At 42.6% G+C, this 17,840-nt stretch overlaps 1 protein-coding gene across 1 annotated transcript in view; it reads left to right on the forward strand.

Annotated features, from left to right (window-relative positions):
* GGA3 (golgi associated, gamma adaptin ear containing, ARF binding protein 3) overlaps nt 1-17,840 on the forward strand; it is a 109,446-nt gene that overhangs the window by 68,007 nt on the left and 23,599 nt on the right. The window contains exons 12-15 of the mRNA XM_088482576.1: nt 1,064-1,131; nt 1,222-1,484; nt 1,592-1,821; nt 17,390-17,559. Coding sequence (XP_088338702.1) covers nt 1,064-1,131; nt 1,222-1,484; nt 1,592-1,821; nt 17,390-17,559 — 731 coding nt within the window. The remainder of the gene's footprint in view (nt 1-1,063; nt 1,132-1,221; nt 1,485-1,591; nt 1,822-17,389; nt 17,560-17,840) is intronic.

Below are 17,840 nucleotides of genomic sequence, written 5' to 3' on the forward strand. Positions count from 1 at the left end.
CATGAATAAAAAACAAACATAAAAGGTGATATGAAAAGTGTCTATGTGTATTAAGTGGTGATGCCCTGAAGAAAAGCAAGTGTAAAAGATTAAAACAATATTATTTAATGTTTGCGGTTTAACTTCCGGATGTTTTCGAGGGATATCCGCAAATATTATGTATCCCCCTGAATGTATTATGGAGGGATTGCGGCAGATTCTCCAATAGCACAGGGACGGGTTCCTTTTTGTCCCTGCAGGTGCCTTTTAGTACATTCGGGCACTATTTTAGTACATTCGGGCACTATGATTGCGTGCTGCAATCACATCCATATTCCATTGCAAATGTAAACATAAATAAAAAGGCCCCAAAAAGAGATGTTCCCGGGCTAGATGTACTAAGCCTTGGATGGAGCTAAAGGAACGGAGATAAAGTACCAGCCAATCAGCTACTAACTGCCACGGCACAGACTGTGTTTGAAATTTGACAGGAGCTGGTTGGTTGGTACTTGATCTCCGTTCACTTTCTCTCCATCCAAGGCATAGTAAATAGACCCCACAGTCTGTAAAGTGTGACCGTTAGGAGCTGATTGGTTGGTACTTTATATCTAGCCATGACTTAGTACATCTTCCCCCTTTGTTTCTTCTGAAAGGAATACATGGAATACCTTTGTCCTAAATGATATAACTTTCTCTTTGGCAGAGGATGGTAGGGGATATAGTCCCGCTGCAGATGGTGTATGATTTCAGATGGCTTTTATCACTATATATCTAATTAGTCTAGCTCTTATAGACCCTTTGAAGCACTCAATTTCTTGGGCAGGTGTACCCAACTTAATTAAGTTATACATCTGATCAGACTATTTCATAACCATTTTATCAATAATAAGTATACACTAGTTACTTTACGGGGCAACATATTTAAAACAGGAAAATAATATCCACATTTATGTCTGCTGTGTTTATAGCTTTTCTGTAAACTAATAACACATTCCATCTTTATCCATCTATATATAATGTAACTGTGGTTTTAATATGTAAGCAGGTCTACAGTATTCAGTTCTAATTAATGTTTTTTTTTCAGGTCTAGATGATCCACCCACAAATGCAGCACCAGAATTTACTTTAAACTCCAAGTGTGATTTATTCCAGGTATTTATCTGTGTCTTGCTATAAATAATATAATAAATGTATAGACTATGCTTGTCCCTTTCTCTGTACTTAGCTTTGACTCTATTGCAGGTGGACAGTCAAGAGCTTGATTTCTTCACAGGACCGTCACTAGATCCTCTAACCTCAAAATCCACCTCATTGTTGTCACAGCCAGTAATACCCATGGGTACCTCAACTATTACTTCCTACTCCTCTCCTGCTACCTATACTGGTTTGTTCAATGCTTCTCCTACAGTATCTGCAACAGTGGCAGCATCTGCACCTCCTACAGGAGGCATAGCACTCCATGAACTTGAGGTGCTAGGACAGCAGCTTCTGGAGGAAGCAAAAGGGTAAGTTGGCATGACAAGAGTTAGCTTTATCTTTGCAGAGTAATATTACCTGGCAGCTGTGTAGCCAGCTGGAAAGCGCTATTTCTATTACTGTTTTTCCTTTGTAGAGCCTCAGCCAAATCCGCATCTTCTGCTGCTGTTCTAAACGCCATTCCAGCCTTTCCACCAGTTAAGCCTCCAAATGCTATTGGAGCTATGGTTTCTGCATCGTCATATGGTTCTTTGCCTGTGGCTCCTGGTAGCCCCCTCTTCCTGCCACCTCAGCAGGAAAGCCCTCAGAAAGGATCACATATTTCCCTAGCAAATGTGACGATACCCTTGGAATCTATTAAACCAAGTGAGTTGGTCAAAATTCTTTCTAACTGTTTTCTGCATATTAAAGGCTTACCACCATCTTTAGTAGGTAATTGTAGACGATATACTTCAAATTTTGTTTGTTTTTTCATTTTAAATACAACCCGTTTTCAATATTTAGAAGTTTACTAGATTCACCCTGTAATCATAATTTATCTAGGACTTACCTGTGTGCACTATACATTCCAATAATTTATATCTAGGACTTACCTGTGTGCACTATCCATCTTCAGGCTGTACGCAGTGTTCTGTCTACAGCCGCTCCCCACCAAACACTTCATTACTGAGTTTGAACTAAGTAGCATGTAGTGCTATTTTCACTACTTGATTCAAACCCGATGACATCAGGCTTCAGACACCCAAGGTGGGGGTGGCCATAGACTGAAGACCACAAACGTCAGGTAGTAGTGAATGTATCTTGTAAACATCAGATAGTAGTTTCCTTTAGATCTAATTTGCAAATTTAACCTAGAAATGGAGTCTCCCTTAGCTTTTAAATGACCAATGTCAAATTGAAAAATGTTCATATTGCTAAATTACATCTTGCTTAGGGTAAATCTGCTGCTCAGAATATTTTACCTAGTAATGTAACCCTGTGTCTAATACAAACACTGAGATGCTACATGTAGTATGTTACATTTCTGACTTGCTACATTGAAGGACATCGTGGGTATTGGCTCTGCCAGTAGGTTAACCGCTTGTATCTCCTACTAAGACCATACACTCTGACATGACACAAGCTGTTATATTTATATTTTTGGAAATGTTTTTGCAGCTCCAATGCTGCTGGTGAGACATTACCAGATTTCACAAATTACGCTTAGTTAATAAAACTGGTTACAGTAGTCTGATGTAATTGTGAGTTTCCCTCTGTTCTTGATCTGCCTCTCCAGGACCCCATATTCCACCTAAATTAACCATCTCTTGCTTTACCAATCTGGCAGGTGGGTCCTTAGTGGTAAGGGCCTAGTCCGCCATACAAATGCAGTTATTTGCAATTATTACAGATGTTGAAGTCGTCACATGGATTCAGATCTGCGCTTACAGTGTTAGCACTTTTCCAACTTGATAAATTCTAGCGTTAATAGCAGTTGGTCATTACTGTACTGACATATTGAAGTAAATGTGGAACGCATATCTAGAGATATGAGAGAGAGAAATCTCTGAAGATGCTGCGTTCAGTGTTTTCTAAATGTAAATACAGCTGGAAGATGCAATCCCCATTCACTTCTTTGTGTCAGCATGGAAAAGCATTAGCACTCAGGACCTAATTCAGACCTGCTCGCAAGCGGGTCGATGTTGGCCCAGTGCGCATGCGCACGACGGAGGCGACTCCGTCGTGCTCATGCGCAAGACCCGAATAGCGACGGGCATGCTGTCGATGGTGAGTGACAGCACACCTCCTTTGGGGGGTGTGGCTGGCCAGACGGAGGCGTTCCCATGGGGACGCCTACAGTCTGGGGCCCGGCCCCACTGACATCACAAGTGATGTCAGTGGGAGTGCTTTCGGCTCTGATAGAGCCGAAAGCACTCCAGGGCTTGCGGCAACGAGACCTTACCACAAGGGTCTCGTCGCAAGCCCGATGGTCGCGTTGGTCTTGACCATCGTGACCATCTTCCTGGCTGCTCGCTATAGCCGTGGGTGGTCACCCACAGCTATACGAGCGGCCAGGAGGCCGCTCTAAAAATTCAGAAGGACGGCTCTGATTCAGAGCGAGCGCTCTGTCAGAGCGTCCGGCTCTGAATCAGGGCCTCAGTGTGCAATCTGCCACCACCTTTTGTTTGGTTACTGGAAGAATAAACCCTAAATTCTATGGTCCTTACTACAACTGCTCCTTAATTATCTGCAATCCAGATTATAGTATGTACTGAGCGTGATTTACTTGAAAATCCAGGTATCAGCAGCTTATGAGATATAATGGCCATTAGCATGGGGTGGTGAATATGGCTCGGCCTCCCGTATACAGGGAAACTGAAGAATCTGTAGGGCGCCATCTTCTTGCCACTTGTAGAGTAGAGTTTTTGGTTTCAATTAAATCTGTGCAGCATGTCTCTTTTCTGATCCTTCACTGCGGCAAATGATACTTGGGGTTAATGAGCTCGGTAGACTGGGGTCAGTGGTGCAGTGAGTAGGTGCACAATTAGAGTCCACACGTAGCATTCCAGTTAAATAAACATAAGTGATGCTTTACTTCCAGCATGTGAAATCAGGAAACAAAAAAATAACAAACAAACCTAGCCCTTGTTTGGGGCACTAGCTCACTTCTTGAACCCTCTCTACAGAAGCAGCTAATCTGCATAAAGGTCTCTCACAGTCTCTGAGATTTGTGGTCCTTCCTGCCACATGCAGGACTGGACACTGGCCTCCTGGCCTGGTATAGCTTTCTCAGCTTGTTGGCTGCCGCCTCTCACAAGGACAGTGTCAGAGGTTTATGGATCTGCCTGCCTCCTTGCAGATATGATCCTGACCACCTGGTCTGCTTCACTCACACTGCAGCCCCACCTGGACTGTCTGGCTGTGTCCATCAGCAGCCTCACCTGGGCTCTGGTCATACGGCAGCTATTATACATCTTCCCACAATGCTTTTCTAGTCTGTGTGGGCGGATCTCCCCTGCCCCACACAGAATCTGCTGCTCACCTCACCAGTGCCACCTCTGGTGATACTGCCACAGTATATTTACGTTCTTTCCCAAAATATCTACATCCATAAATTGGACATGGTACAAACACCCCAGTGCACCCATCTGCATATAAAATTCCTAGTTTTTGACATCTAAAAGAGCATGTACAAGAAGAATAGTATCTGCGGTGCCTTTTGATTTCTTGGCCTTCTACTTAGGATTGGAAAGTTCTACAAGATCATTGGATGATATTTTTGGTCTGAATGTTCTTCAAGACATCCTTGGTGCTGTGCTTTCTAATATAGCTATTAAGATAACTCATTTTCTAATGAATTGCATTGGGAGACACAAAAACATTGGGTACAGGGCCTTGCCTTTCTGAGTTTGGACACAAAGAAAAGTTGACCCCTGGTCACAAGGTAGGAGGAGTAAGGGTGCAAAAAAACAGGATTTTCTTTTATAGGGGTGTGGTTTATAAAACAGGGATTTTTTTAAAAAAAAGTACTATTAAGGGAGTGTGGGCGGGTAATGTTACTAGGATTTATGACCATTGCGAGGTCTATTTCCAATGGGTTAGTGGGGGGGGGATTTATTTTATAATGTTAAATAAAAACACACAAATACCGAGCGCTGTCAGAGAGCTGCTGGTATATAGGGGATGTAAACCCCTAAAAAAGAGTAATACAAATAAGTGAAGAAATACCAGCGCTGATCTATATATGAAAAATATATCAATGGACAGTTGATATCCTTGTAAAAAGCAATTTATTACACAATGATCCTAAAAAAACATCATCTATATGTATAAAAACATGTGCGTGATTGATGTAGCCACAAAATATATAAAAAAAAAATGAAAAAGTATTAGAACCAATGGATTAGTCCTTAATGGGTACTCCCTCCAGATTATGACAAATCAAGTGCTGGATATGATATGATGAAATTATTTGTATCCCTTAGGCGATGTAATTACCGGTTAAGTTCACAGGTTGTCACAGTCCTTGGCAGCATGTAGCAGCCATAATGATAATTTTGCAGGGCTGTGGTAGTCCACCGGAAAATGTTGATAGTGCCAAAGTAAACAGGGATGAAGATTCCACAGCATACGTAGTACCAGCAAAGAATAGGGGTGTCCCAGGGTCTGTAAACTCAACGCGTTTCGCTGGCTCAAAGTACCTCCAGCTTCCTCAGGAGCATATCCAAAAGTGACCCAGAGTGGTGTATTTATATGGTTCTTCATTAAAAGTTCAGTGGCACATGTGTAAATCAATTAAACACCATAACATCATTAGCACTAATCAAATTGATTAAAATCAACTGTCCAATGTTTAATAAATATAAACCATATAAATCCTACATGTCACAAATCACAATATTAAAAGAACATATATATATATATGTCAGTTTAATACTGATTTACCTCCAATACTCCGCATCTCAGCAGACACCCGAATCACGTGACAAGTCACGCGACCCGGAAGTGCGCCGGAACGCGGAAGTATACAAACAAAAGTAACAATAATAATAACATGGCTTGGTATGCAAACTCTTTAGACAGATCTTTTAATGAGGATGAGGAATCCCGAATAATATAGATTATTACATTGCCGCTACTGTCTATTGTGTGACTAGGCAAAAAACTACATATCCCATCATACTCATGCATCCTATCATGTGACCGGAAGTCCTTAGATAAAGCAGCCAAAAAACACATTGTATACATAGAACTACATGTCCCAGAAGTCCCGGTAATGATTAACTCTATATGGCCTAAAGTCCACAATTATCTATAACTTAACATATAACCGTCACTTCTAGATAAATCGGACACATATATTCAACACAGTTAGTCTGCATGGGACTACATATCACCAAAGTGTCAAACACTTTTTCCTGAATGATCATGGGACTCTATATGGTCACATGATCAAAGTTTAACATTGCATTACTAAACAGAAAACTTCATATCCCATCACCCTCGTAAATTCTATCATGTGACCAGAATTCGTTTAATGAAACAGCCACACTCTCAAAGATACATTATACATGGGACTACATGTCCCAGGGGCCCCGATAATGACCGACTCCGTATGACCCGAAATGCACGATTACCTACAACCTGTCATATAACCGGCACTTCTAAATAGATCGAGCACATATATTGAACATGATTAATCCACATGGGACTAAAATCCCCAAAATACCAAAATAAAGGATATTTTATATTATAGATGATCATAAAACTTTGTGTAATCACATGATCAATGTTTATTTAAGCACCTACAGATCTCAGAATATAAAAAAAAACAACACATGATTAATTAGTAAAATATAATCTAGAGATCCAGATATTATGTTACCACATTTAATTCAATTGCCTCATTAAGGCCATCAGGAAAAAGTGAATTGTATTTCAGCATCCAAAAAATTTCTCTGCAACAGAGCTTATTATATCTATTACCTCCCTGTTCTAAATAAGGGATATGTTCCAGTCCTATAATCGATAATTGTGTGGGATTACTAGAGTGTTTATCTATAAAATGACATGAGACACTGTGTATGGGATTCTTATTAACAATATTTCTACGGTGCTCCATAAACCGGATTTTCAGAGATCTGGTTGTTCTGCCGATATAGTATAACTTACATGGGCAAAACAACATGTAGATAATATAATTAGAATCACAATTTTTATAAATGAAATAATTTTATATATCTCATCACTATTAGGTAAGGACACTTCTTTTGTATGTCTAGGGATGTGGGTACACATTGTACAGAGTGTTCTACCACATCTGAAGAAACCTAAAGGTTTAGTAATAAGCCACTCTGATCCCTTCAAATTCACATTTTTTTGTGTTGATCTCAATCGATACATTCGCACCTTGTGCCGTAAAAGGTATTTTGCCAAGAAACAATTAACACAATCTAATGATGAGGCAATGTCTATTACATTAAATGAATTGGATAATCAATCTTTGTCAATGTTGGAGGAATTGTGGATAGAGGGTAATACAATGGGTATGGATGATTGTTCATCTTTAAGTGTAGTAAAGGTTTTTGATAATATTAGACTGAGGGATCCGTTTAAGAGAAAGTCAGATTTTTTTCCTATGAATGCAAGAAGTAATTATATTGATATGTTCTATAAAAGTACATTGGAAGATCTTAAAACCCTTTGCATTTCTAAACAAGGTAGCTCTAGATTTGTTTCTAATTTATCTAGAGAGGAAAAAAGAGCATTAATAAAGTTAACCTCAGATACTACCATTATTATTAAGGAAGCCGACAAAGGCGGCGGCCTTGTAATTTTGGATCGTTCTTATTATGAAACCGAGGCTCTTAGACAATTACAAGATAATACCTTTTATTCTGTTTTATCTAAAGATCCTACTAAGAATTTTTTGTCTGAACTTAAATGTTTGTTGGATTCAGCACAAACTTTAGGAATTATCTCCAAGGAAACTTATAGTTTTTTAATTTCACCTTTTCCGGTCACTCCCACTTTTTATTTTTTACCTAAAATTCACAAGTCCCTCACATCACCTCCTGGTCGTCCCATTGTGTCGGGTATTAATTCACTCACTTCTAATTTATCTTTTTATGTTGATTCATTTCTTCAATCATGGGTGAGCACCTTGAAATCACATTTAGCTGACACTACACATTTTCTGAATAAAATTAAAAATATTGATTGGCAAGATTCATACTCTTTTTTAAGTTTGGACGTAACTGCATTATATACACATATCCCACACTCCAAAGGGGTGGAGGTTATTAGGGAACGATTCAAGCAAGATGGAGACCTTTCAGAGGCACATGAAGAATTTCTTTTGAACTGCATCACTTTTATTTTATCACATAATTATTTTTCTCCTTCATCCACTAGGGGACACTGGAGTTCAAGACAGTGGGGTATAGACGGTGGTAGAGCAGAGCTTGGCACTTTAAATAATTTAAAAGTGTGACTGGCTCCTCCCCCTCTATGCCCCATCAGCCCCAGTTTTTAGAATGTGCCCGAGAGAGCCGGTCGCACATCTGGCTGTCTCCAGCCTTTTTCATATTTTTTATTTTTCAAGCATTGAGGACAGGCAGACTGCTTGCTGTGACAGTCTGCCTGCTACGGGGGAGCCGCCGGGAGGGCACCACACGGCTACTGCAGCCTGTGTCCGGTGACCCTGAGGAGGGGGCACCAGCAGATGGAGTCATCGGACCCTGCGAGGACCCGCCACTGCTGACACCGGCATGTGTCCGGGTTCCTCGCCGCCCCCTCAGCCCAGCATCCCGGCCGCAACAGCCCGTAAGTATATCCCACCACTCCTGACTAGCTGGAGTGGTGGGCGAAAATGCTGGGCTCAGGACAGCGCGCGCTGCGCGGCTGTTACACAGCCTCCTTCCCCTGCCAGTAAACAGGCAGTGTCGGAGCTGCTGATGAGACCCGCTGCTGCACTCGGCAGTCAGCGTCCGGGTCTCTGGCTTATCCTAGCCACTGTTCCCCCTCCTATTTAAATGAGGGGATGGATAAAGCAAGACTGCTGCGTCCCACTGCTACCATAACGAGAGTCTGCAGCCCCGCTATTATAGCCCTGCATAACGAGGCTGGGGCGGGGCTTAAGGAGCCGCTCAACGCGGCTCTAAGTTGCCGCGCTGGTGCTTGTATGAAAGCACCGGCGCTGGCTTATGCTCATTAGCCGCTGTAGAGCGCGGTACAGCGCTCTTAGCGGTTGGTTGCTGTGCCGGTGCTTATTTGAAGAAGCACCGACGCTGGCTCTCACAGCGCTATGCCTGCCTAGAGAGAGAGGCTGGAAAATAACAGCGCTTGTAGTGCAGAGTCCCCGTTAGCGGGACGGGGTTGATTTACCGCCATTAATGTGGCGTTGGGGGCGGGGCTTAGCGGCGACCTGGCCAAGGCCAAAACGCTGGGCTCAAGGACAGCGCGTGCCACGCTGCGGTTAGAGCTAATGAGCACAGCTGCGCCTTTGTACGGGATCCCCCCTCATGTAGTCTGCACTGCAGCAGCATCCCTGAGGTTAGTAAGCGGCTCACTGTAATAATGCCGCTTCCCTGTTCAACGCTCTGGAACATCCTGCCTGAGCAATGCCAGCAGTCAGTTCCAATACAGATGGGCAAGCGCTGACTCCCCCCCGCCCTCCCCCCGCCCCCTCTGCTCAGGAGAGAGGCTGGAAGACAGGACCTGCCATAGCTGAAATCGGCAGAGTCCGGGTCTCCTGCCCCTTCCCCAGCATGGCTGTTAGTAGGCTGACAGCGGTGAGGTCTGCGTTGCACCGCGCACCCTCCCGCCCTGTATGCTGCGTTGTCACTTGCAGGGAGGTGCGGGCGCTGTTGCAGTGCTTGTACAGGGAGAAGGCTTTCCGGTGGCGCGCACTCCACGCGCTACAGACCTGGGCCCTCCATTTCAGTATTCGGGCTAGGCATAATACAGCACTGCCTTAGCGATTAGCAGCTCTCATCTATTAACAGGAGGAGACGCTGCGTTACGCAGTTCCTGGCTGTGCTGAGCAACTTTACATGCCCGCTCCTCCAAATGATGATTAAGCCCCCCTCGCTTGTGTAGGAGCCATGATCGCTCCTCCCGTGTTATCGGCATTGGCTGGACCTTCAACTACTCCGCTTTTATGCGGTTCTACTGCGGGGGCAAGTAGCGCTGTGTTGACTGGAGTATATCAGTGGCTCACACAGTGTGGTAATTCAGGAATGCATACAGTCCAGCGACTGCAACAGTGCCCCTGCTTCCCTATTATGGGCAGCAGTATCTACCTGCACACAAGCAGTATAGCTCAGTGCACTACCTGCAGCAGGGAGTGCTTTAGCACTGGTTTCCTACGAGACCCCTCCCTTTTTGGGAGTGCTTCAGTAAATAATAGGATGTCCGTCACTGTATGACAGGAGTATTCCCAGCTAAATACGCTGTGCTGACGGGACACGGTCCCGCCATTTTGCCAGACAGTGTAGTGGTTAGCGTTGCTGCCTCGCAGCAGTGAGGTCGTGGGTTCTCTTCCCACCGTGGTCCTAGCTGTGTGGAGTTTGCAAGCAACGGGTGTTACCCCCTGTCATGGCTTCCCCTTGGTTCTATAAAGGGCACCTGGCTTAACCTAATTAAAGATATATAGTATGTATAGTACTTGTACTAGTCATTGTTCGGGTTGCTGGGGCCAAAACTTATGGTTATAGCTTACCCGTAACCAGGGTTAGCACATTATTGCGTCCCATCCCCAGGCTTATGCCTCATAACCCTGAACACGCTCTATCTCGTCTGATTTTGGAAGCTAAGCAGGGTCAGGCCTGGTTAGTACTTCGATGGGAGAACACCTGGGAATACCAGGTGCTGTAGGCTTATATAGGTGCCAGCACATATACTACATTATAGGCTGGTTTTAAAACCTTCCAGTTCTGTATAGTGCTAGCTACTGTGCATAGCTAGTTGTTAGCAGAATGGGAACTAGCGTAAACCCCTGTTTGCACTATAACACCGCGTTATGCGGTTCTGAGAGGGGCCAGTTACTCAGCCGGTGCACATTCCCGGCTAGAGGCTCTGGGCTGACGGGACACAGTGCCGCCATTGCAGCGCAGGGTATTACCCACTGTCAGGCTTCCCCTTGGCTTTATAACAAAGGGTGCCTAGCTTAATCTAATGGCCTGATATCATAGCCTGTGAAGGTTACTCCATGGTGTACTAGCTACTCTGCCTAAACTGAGATCGTCTTTTTGATTCCCTCTTCAAAAAACGGGTTAATCTGGAGCTAAAATAGCTCACCTGAAGCACGCACGCTCATAATATATAAGGCGAGTACACCAGTAACAGAAGTCCCAGGAACGACACCAGTCTGGGACAGCACGCTGCTAACACATCTTGCCTCTACGCCATACCAGAATGACGGCCACATGAGCAGCCTCCCGGCGTGGAGGTAAGCCACGGTATATATATATGTGTGTATGTATGTATGTATATATATATATATATGTGTGTGTGTATGTGTATATATATATATATATATATATATAGAGAGAGAGTATTTTATACCAGCCCTGCTTTAGAATATATACATGCTGGAGTGAATTTGTCCATCCATGGCGCTAATTATGCTCAGGTTCTATTTTAAATTTTATCGTCGCCTACTAAACTTGTATGTAGGTACACGTATGCATATGTGGATATCGCATCTTATCTTTACCATAACATACTAGCATAATTAAAGATGCTACGATTGGAGGCTGGACGCTCCTGATGCGGTAGTTGGTACAATGACTCCGCTTTACACTATCTCTCCCTAGAAATTGGGTTGTGTGTGTGTGTGTGAATATATAATGTTTATACTTCCACATTCATTAGGTTTACCTATTATTCCACGGATGCGTAGCCGTCTGGGTTTACCATAAGCTGTAGGCTATATCCATTCCTATTATATGGTGGTTCTATAAACTAGAATCATGTTCTGCAGCTTACATAGTGATAGTCACAATTCCCTGGGCATTGCTTCCAGTATGGTCCCTATACATGTCCTGGGGCGCGCCCCATTCGGGGGATCTATTCTCATTACAACTACAGTGGTGCACTTGTATTAATATTTCCGAACAGGTACCCTTCTCAGTATCTATTCCGGTACTCCATATTTTTGTCGCATATCTCAATAAAATGAGTCTCAAAAGGGCCTTAGGTACAATTCATACCATGAGGCCTTGGGCCGCCCACAGAACAGGCTCAATTTAGAGTCCTGTTATACGACCACCTTGTCTCCACTAACATTTTATTAGTTTCCACAGTAATTTCTACTGCACTTCTCCAGACTAAGGTCCGTGCTGTGGAGCATTGGTCTTCGCCCACTGAAGCTACTCTTTATACCTAACATGGCGGGTTGCTGTGTGATAAAAGGTCAGTGACATTCTACATAGCGTCCAGAGTGCTTCTGGTCGCTCACAGGTAAGAGCTTACCTCACTAATGCCTAGGAAGATGCTCCTATTTCATGCAACCTGACATACATAACGTTAATCTCCCATACGGAGCCTAGCGGCTGTCCTAGCAGCCCTCTGCTATTTTAATCAGTTGGCTCTACACTTTAGAGTTTCCCTGGTGTGTGGGTGCATAGTTTGTACATTGAGATTAGCGACACTATTCTACTAGAATCTGTTGGAGTTATGGACCAAAGCGCATCTCTGGGCTAGTGCACATCTTTACATAAGTGTGACAGTCACTATGTTCCACGCAGGGGGCCTGGTTGGGTTTTCCTGTTCAGTATATGTTTATATTTTATCACACTAATAGGTACCTGACGGGTACTTGCATGGTTGTCCTGCTGCCCTGGCCTTGCTGTGTGGGATGCTTCCCTATATTGGTAGCTCTCCCTGGGTGGGGTTACATTCGTGCTCCTTTACTGCTAAGTTCCTGGTTGTTTTCACACTATGTTCGGGCCGGCAGTTGGTACTGACTACGCACTTCCATCAGGTTGGAAGTTGTCTTTTTATCCCTGTTTTCAGTATGGGTTATACTGCTGTCTGACCCTCTGAAAGGAATTGTAGTCTCCATCCTCTCGTATTCGCCTCTGCCTCATGTCCCGTGGGATCTCCACACGTTGGAGACTTCTATGGTGTAACCTTTCCGCTGGTTCACAACTTTGTTGTAGTGGGACCTCAAGGATCGTTCCAAGCGATTGTTCGGTCTTGTCTTTGACCTCCCAGTATACTCTTTATTGGGAGTCTGTGGACAGGATCAACTTTGTATCTGTTGATTGGTATTGTCATACTTCTATCTATATGATTATGACCAGCGGTACTGGGATTCTGCTGTCTGCAGCTGTTGCAGTTTCCTGTGCAGACTCTAGTACGATTCACGAGTTTTTCTCGTTTTCTGCCCTTCTCCTATGGATTCTTGTTGGGGCTCTCTGCTACCAGCTGTCTGGTTTGGTCTATTTTCAGCCGCTTCTCAACTGTGATTGTTTTCTCGCCAGCCATTCTGTTCATTTTGGCTTCCGCTGTGCGTACGCTGTGGAAGTTCTTCTGTGACTGTCTCCTGAGGAGTAGTGTTTGTCTACTGTGCTCTACGACACTTGATCCTCTGCCTCTGCTGGGCCTATTGTTCTTGGCAGTCCCTATTTCGGTTTGGCCGAGGGGTCAGCAAGTTCTCCGCGCTTCCCACCCAGGAGGTTGGCTTTGGGACGTCCCCACTGTCTTGAACTCCAGTGTCCCCTAGTGGATGAAGGAGAAAACAGGATTTTGGTACTTACCGATAAATCCCTTTCTCCGATTCCACAGGGGACACTGGACGCCCGCCCAGCGCTGCGTACCTGACGTTTTGTTGGGTTCATTCTATGGTTGTGTGACTGCATGGTTCCCTGTTATGGGTTCCACTGTTCTCATTCAGTCGGTCTTGTTCCGTTCTGTGGTCTTCTCCTTCTCCTCGTTTTCTTTTCTCTTGTCCTCCGTCTCCTCTCGGGCTCAGTTCTTAAACTGGGGCTGATGGGGCATAGAGGGGGAGGAGCCAGTCACACTTTTAAATTATTTAAAGTGCCAAGCTCTGCTCTACCACCGTCTATACCCCACTGTCTTGAACTCCAGTGTCCCCTGTGGAATCGGAGAAAGGGATTTATCGGTAAGTACCAAAATCCTGTTTTTGTTTTTGAACACTTTTTTTATTTACAAACGATGGGAACGGCCATGGGGACCAGGTTTGCGCCCAGCTATGCCAACCTATACATGAGGGCCTTTGAAGAGACCCATGTGTGGGGGGGCGGCTGGGACGCGCACCTGGTCTTCTATGGCCGTTATATAGATGATTTATTTTTCATTTGGGATGGGGACCTCACTTCTGCCACTTCCTTTGTTGATTCACTGAATACCAATTCTTTTAAGTTATCCTTCACTTTCACTTATAATCGATATAGGATTGATTTTTTAGATATTTCCTTGGAGATTATAGAAAATAGGATTTGTACTTCCAACTTTAATAAATCTGTGAATACCAATTCATATTTGCATTTCCAGAGCGCTCATTTTGCTCCTTGGAAGACAAACATTCCCAAGGGACAAATGATGCACCTACGCCGTAATTGTAATAGTGTGGATGTTTATTCTAAACAAGCATTGGAAATGATTGATGCTTTTAAAAAACGTGGATATCCGGATTCACTACTATCGAATACTTATAAAGAGGTGCTAGATATGGATAGGGATGTTCTTTCAAATAAGAAATCTAATAAACAAAGAAGACAGACTACTATTGAAAATAGAGAAACAGCTTTTAATGATCATGTGATTACACAAAGTTTTATGATCATCTATAATATAAAATATCCTTTATTTTGGGGATTTTAGTCCCATGTGGATTAATCATGTTGAATATATGTGCTCGATCTATTTAGAAGTGCCGGTTATATGACAGGTTGTAGGTAATCGTGCATTTCGGGTCATACGGAGTCGGTCATTATCGGGGCCCCTGGGACATGTAGTCCCATGTATAATGTATCTTTGAGAGTGTGGCTGTTTAATTAAACGAATTCTGGTCACATGATAGAATTTACGAGGGTGATGGGATATGGAGTTTTCTGTTTTGTAATGCAATGTTAAACTTTGATCATGTGACCATATAGAGTCCCATGATCATTCAGGAAAAAGTGTTTGACACTTTGGTGATATATAGTCCCATGCAGACTAATTGTGTTGAATATATGTTTCCGATTTATCTAGAAGTGACGGTTATATGTTAAGTTATAGATAATTGTGGACTTTAGGCCATATAGAGTTAATCATTACCGGGACTTCTGGGACATGTAGTTCTATGTATACAATGTGTTTTTTGGCTGCTTTATCTAAGGACTTCCGGTCACATGATAGGATGCATGAGGATGATGGGATATGTAGTTTTTTGCCTAGTCACGCAATAGACAGTAGCGGCAATGTAATAATCTATATTATTCGGGATTCCTCATCCTCATTAAAAGATCTGACTAAAGAGTTTGCATACCAAGCCATGTTATTATTATTGTTACTTTTGTTTGTATACTTCCGCGTTCCGGCGCACTAATTGATTTACACATGTGCCACTGAACTTTTAATGAAGAACCATATAAATACACCACTCTGGGTCACTTTTGGATATGCTCCTGAGGAAGCTGGAGGTACTTTGAGCCAGCGAAACGCGTTGAGTTTACAGACCCTGGGACACCCCTATTCTTTGCTGGTACTACGTATGCTGTGGAATCTTCATCCTTGTTTACTTTGGCACTATCAACATTTTCCGGTGGACTACCACAGCCCTGCAAAATTATCATTATGGCTGCTGCATGCTGCCAAGGACTGTGACAACTTGTGAACTTAACCGGTAATTACATCGCCTAAGGGATACAAATAATTTCATCATATCATATCCAGCACTTGATTTGTCATAATCTGGAGGGAGTACCCATCCATTGGTTCTAATCCTTTTTCATTTTTTATTTTTTTTATATTTTGTGGCTACATCAATCACGCACATGTTTTTATACATATAGTTGATGTTTTTTTAGGATCATTGTGTAATAAATTGCTTTTTACAAGGACATCAACTGTCCATTGATATATTTTTCATATATAGATCAGCGCTGGTATTTCTTCACTTATTTTATAATGTTGCCTATGGAAACATGGGGGTGGGGGAGTGCAAAAAAAAATATATATATTTTTAAAAATAAAATATTTAAATATATCATTAAAAATAATTTTGAAACTATTAAAATAAAAACTATTTCTAAGCAGTTTTGTGGGAAAAAAAATCGTCAGTTAAGTGGTTAATGTAAATAACTTGAACATGCTTGAATATCCCCCGATTGGCCTCTCCAGAAACAGGGGACTTGCATAGTAAAAACTATTTTTAAAAAGCAGATTTTTTTTAGAGAGGTTATTAGCGTACAGCTAATAAATCAGACCACTAGTGTTCAACCTCCAGGAGGCAGAGGCTATATCTCCCTTTCCTGTGCAAGAAAAGCAATAACATACAGGTAGATAACAATATGAGAAATGGTATCTATTAATGGTCTCCTAGCCTTGGAAACAACAAAAGAGGTAGAGAAGTATAATTGTCAATATAAATGTATTACATAGATATGATAACATGGCTAAGAAAGGATATAGGAGATACCAGAGTATGGATGGTGGAGGAGAGGAAGAGGGGTAGAAGGGTAGTGTTAGAAGGGGAGGAGGGGAGTAGGATGGTAGACTGTTGGCTGGCGGTGCCTGCAATGGGAAGCTATAATTTGTCAGCCATGGATCAAGTGAGCCCGGAACTCTGCAACTAGAGCAGCTCCCAGCGATCCCACAGGGAGTTCAGGAGCTCACGTGGTGTGACGACATCATTGTGTTGCACATTTTTCCAAGCATTACAGTAGGCAGATTCTGTTTGCACCTCCGTAAGGTGTAATCCGAATTTGCCTGCTGAAGTAAACTCACGTTCCAGCCACTTCTGCAGCTAATTACCACATAGGTAAATTAGAGTGCCACCTATTAGACCCCACATAAAAGGTAAACTAAAATGAACAGATCTTTGACTTTAGAACGAACATAACTATATCTTCTTTGATCGTTTAAAAGGAATTTGTTGGTTTTAAAAATGTACAGTTTTTAATAAATATTGTGCAAAAACTATAGTTCACAAGATCTTCAAGTCAGCAGTTTTGAACATTAGCTATAACATATCCATAACACTACAGGGGTTTAATATAGAGAACCATAATAGGACCACAAGATGCTATTCACATGAAGCGGAGATTATGTATAGTCATTTAATAATTAAATAGTTGTAGTACAGGCAGCATTGGTGAAAGGTTGGGGCTTATGATTAATCCGGACACAGGATGGTCTGGTAAATAACAGTAGTCATCTATCTGCTGCAGAACTCTTGTAACATGTCACATTATTGACAAGTATGATTATGGCTCCCCAGGTTCTCTCCTTCCTGTGACTGCTTATGATAAGAATGGTTTTCGCATCTTGTTGCACTTTGCCAAGGACTGCCCACCTGACCGTCCAGATGTCCTGGTGGTAGTGATTTCTATGCTCAACACAGCTCCACTGCCACTCCAAAATATTCTATTTCAGGCCGCAGTGCCCAAGGTGAGTATGTTATGACTTGTGCAATGCATGTTTGTTTATATCCTATACTCATATGCTTTTATATATTTCAGAACATTAACAAAACTACTAAATCACCCTCATGCACCATAGTAATACAAAGAATGCACCGATGCTTATATATTAGTAAGCACTTGTATTGACTTATTCTTTATATGACAAGCAAGGTCCTAAATCCATATAATTTATACAGTATATTATAACCTCTGAAGCCTCAAATGTGTGCAAAAAGTCTATTCTATAGAGTAAGTCTTGAAAATGGC

This window comes from Taudactylus pleione, unplaced genomic scaffold (assembly GCF_031769625.1).
Source record: "Taudactylus pleione unplaced genomic scaffold, aTauple2 ptg000290l, whole genome shotgun sequence".
Taxonomy (NCBI): Eukaryota; Metazoa; Chordata; class Amphibia; order Anura; family Myobatrachidae; genus Taudactylus; species Taudactylus pleione.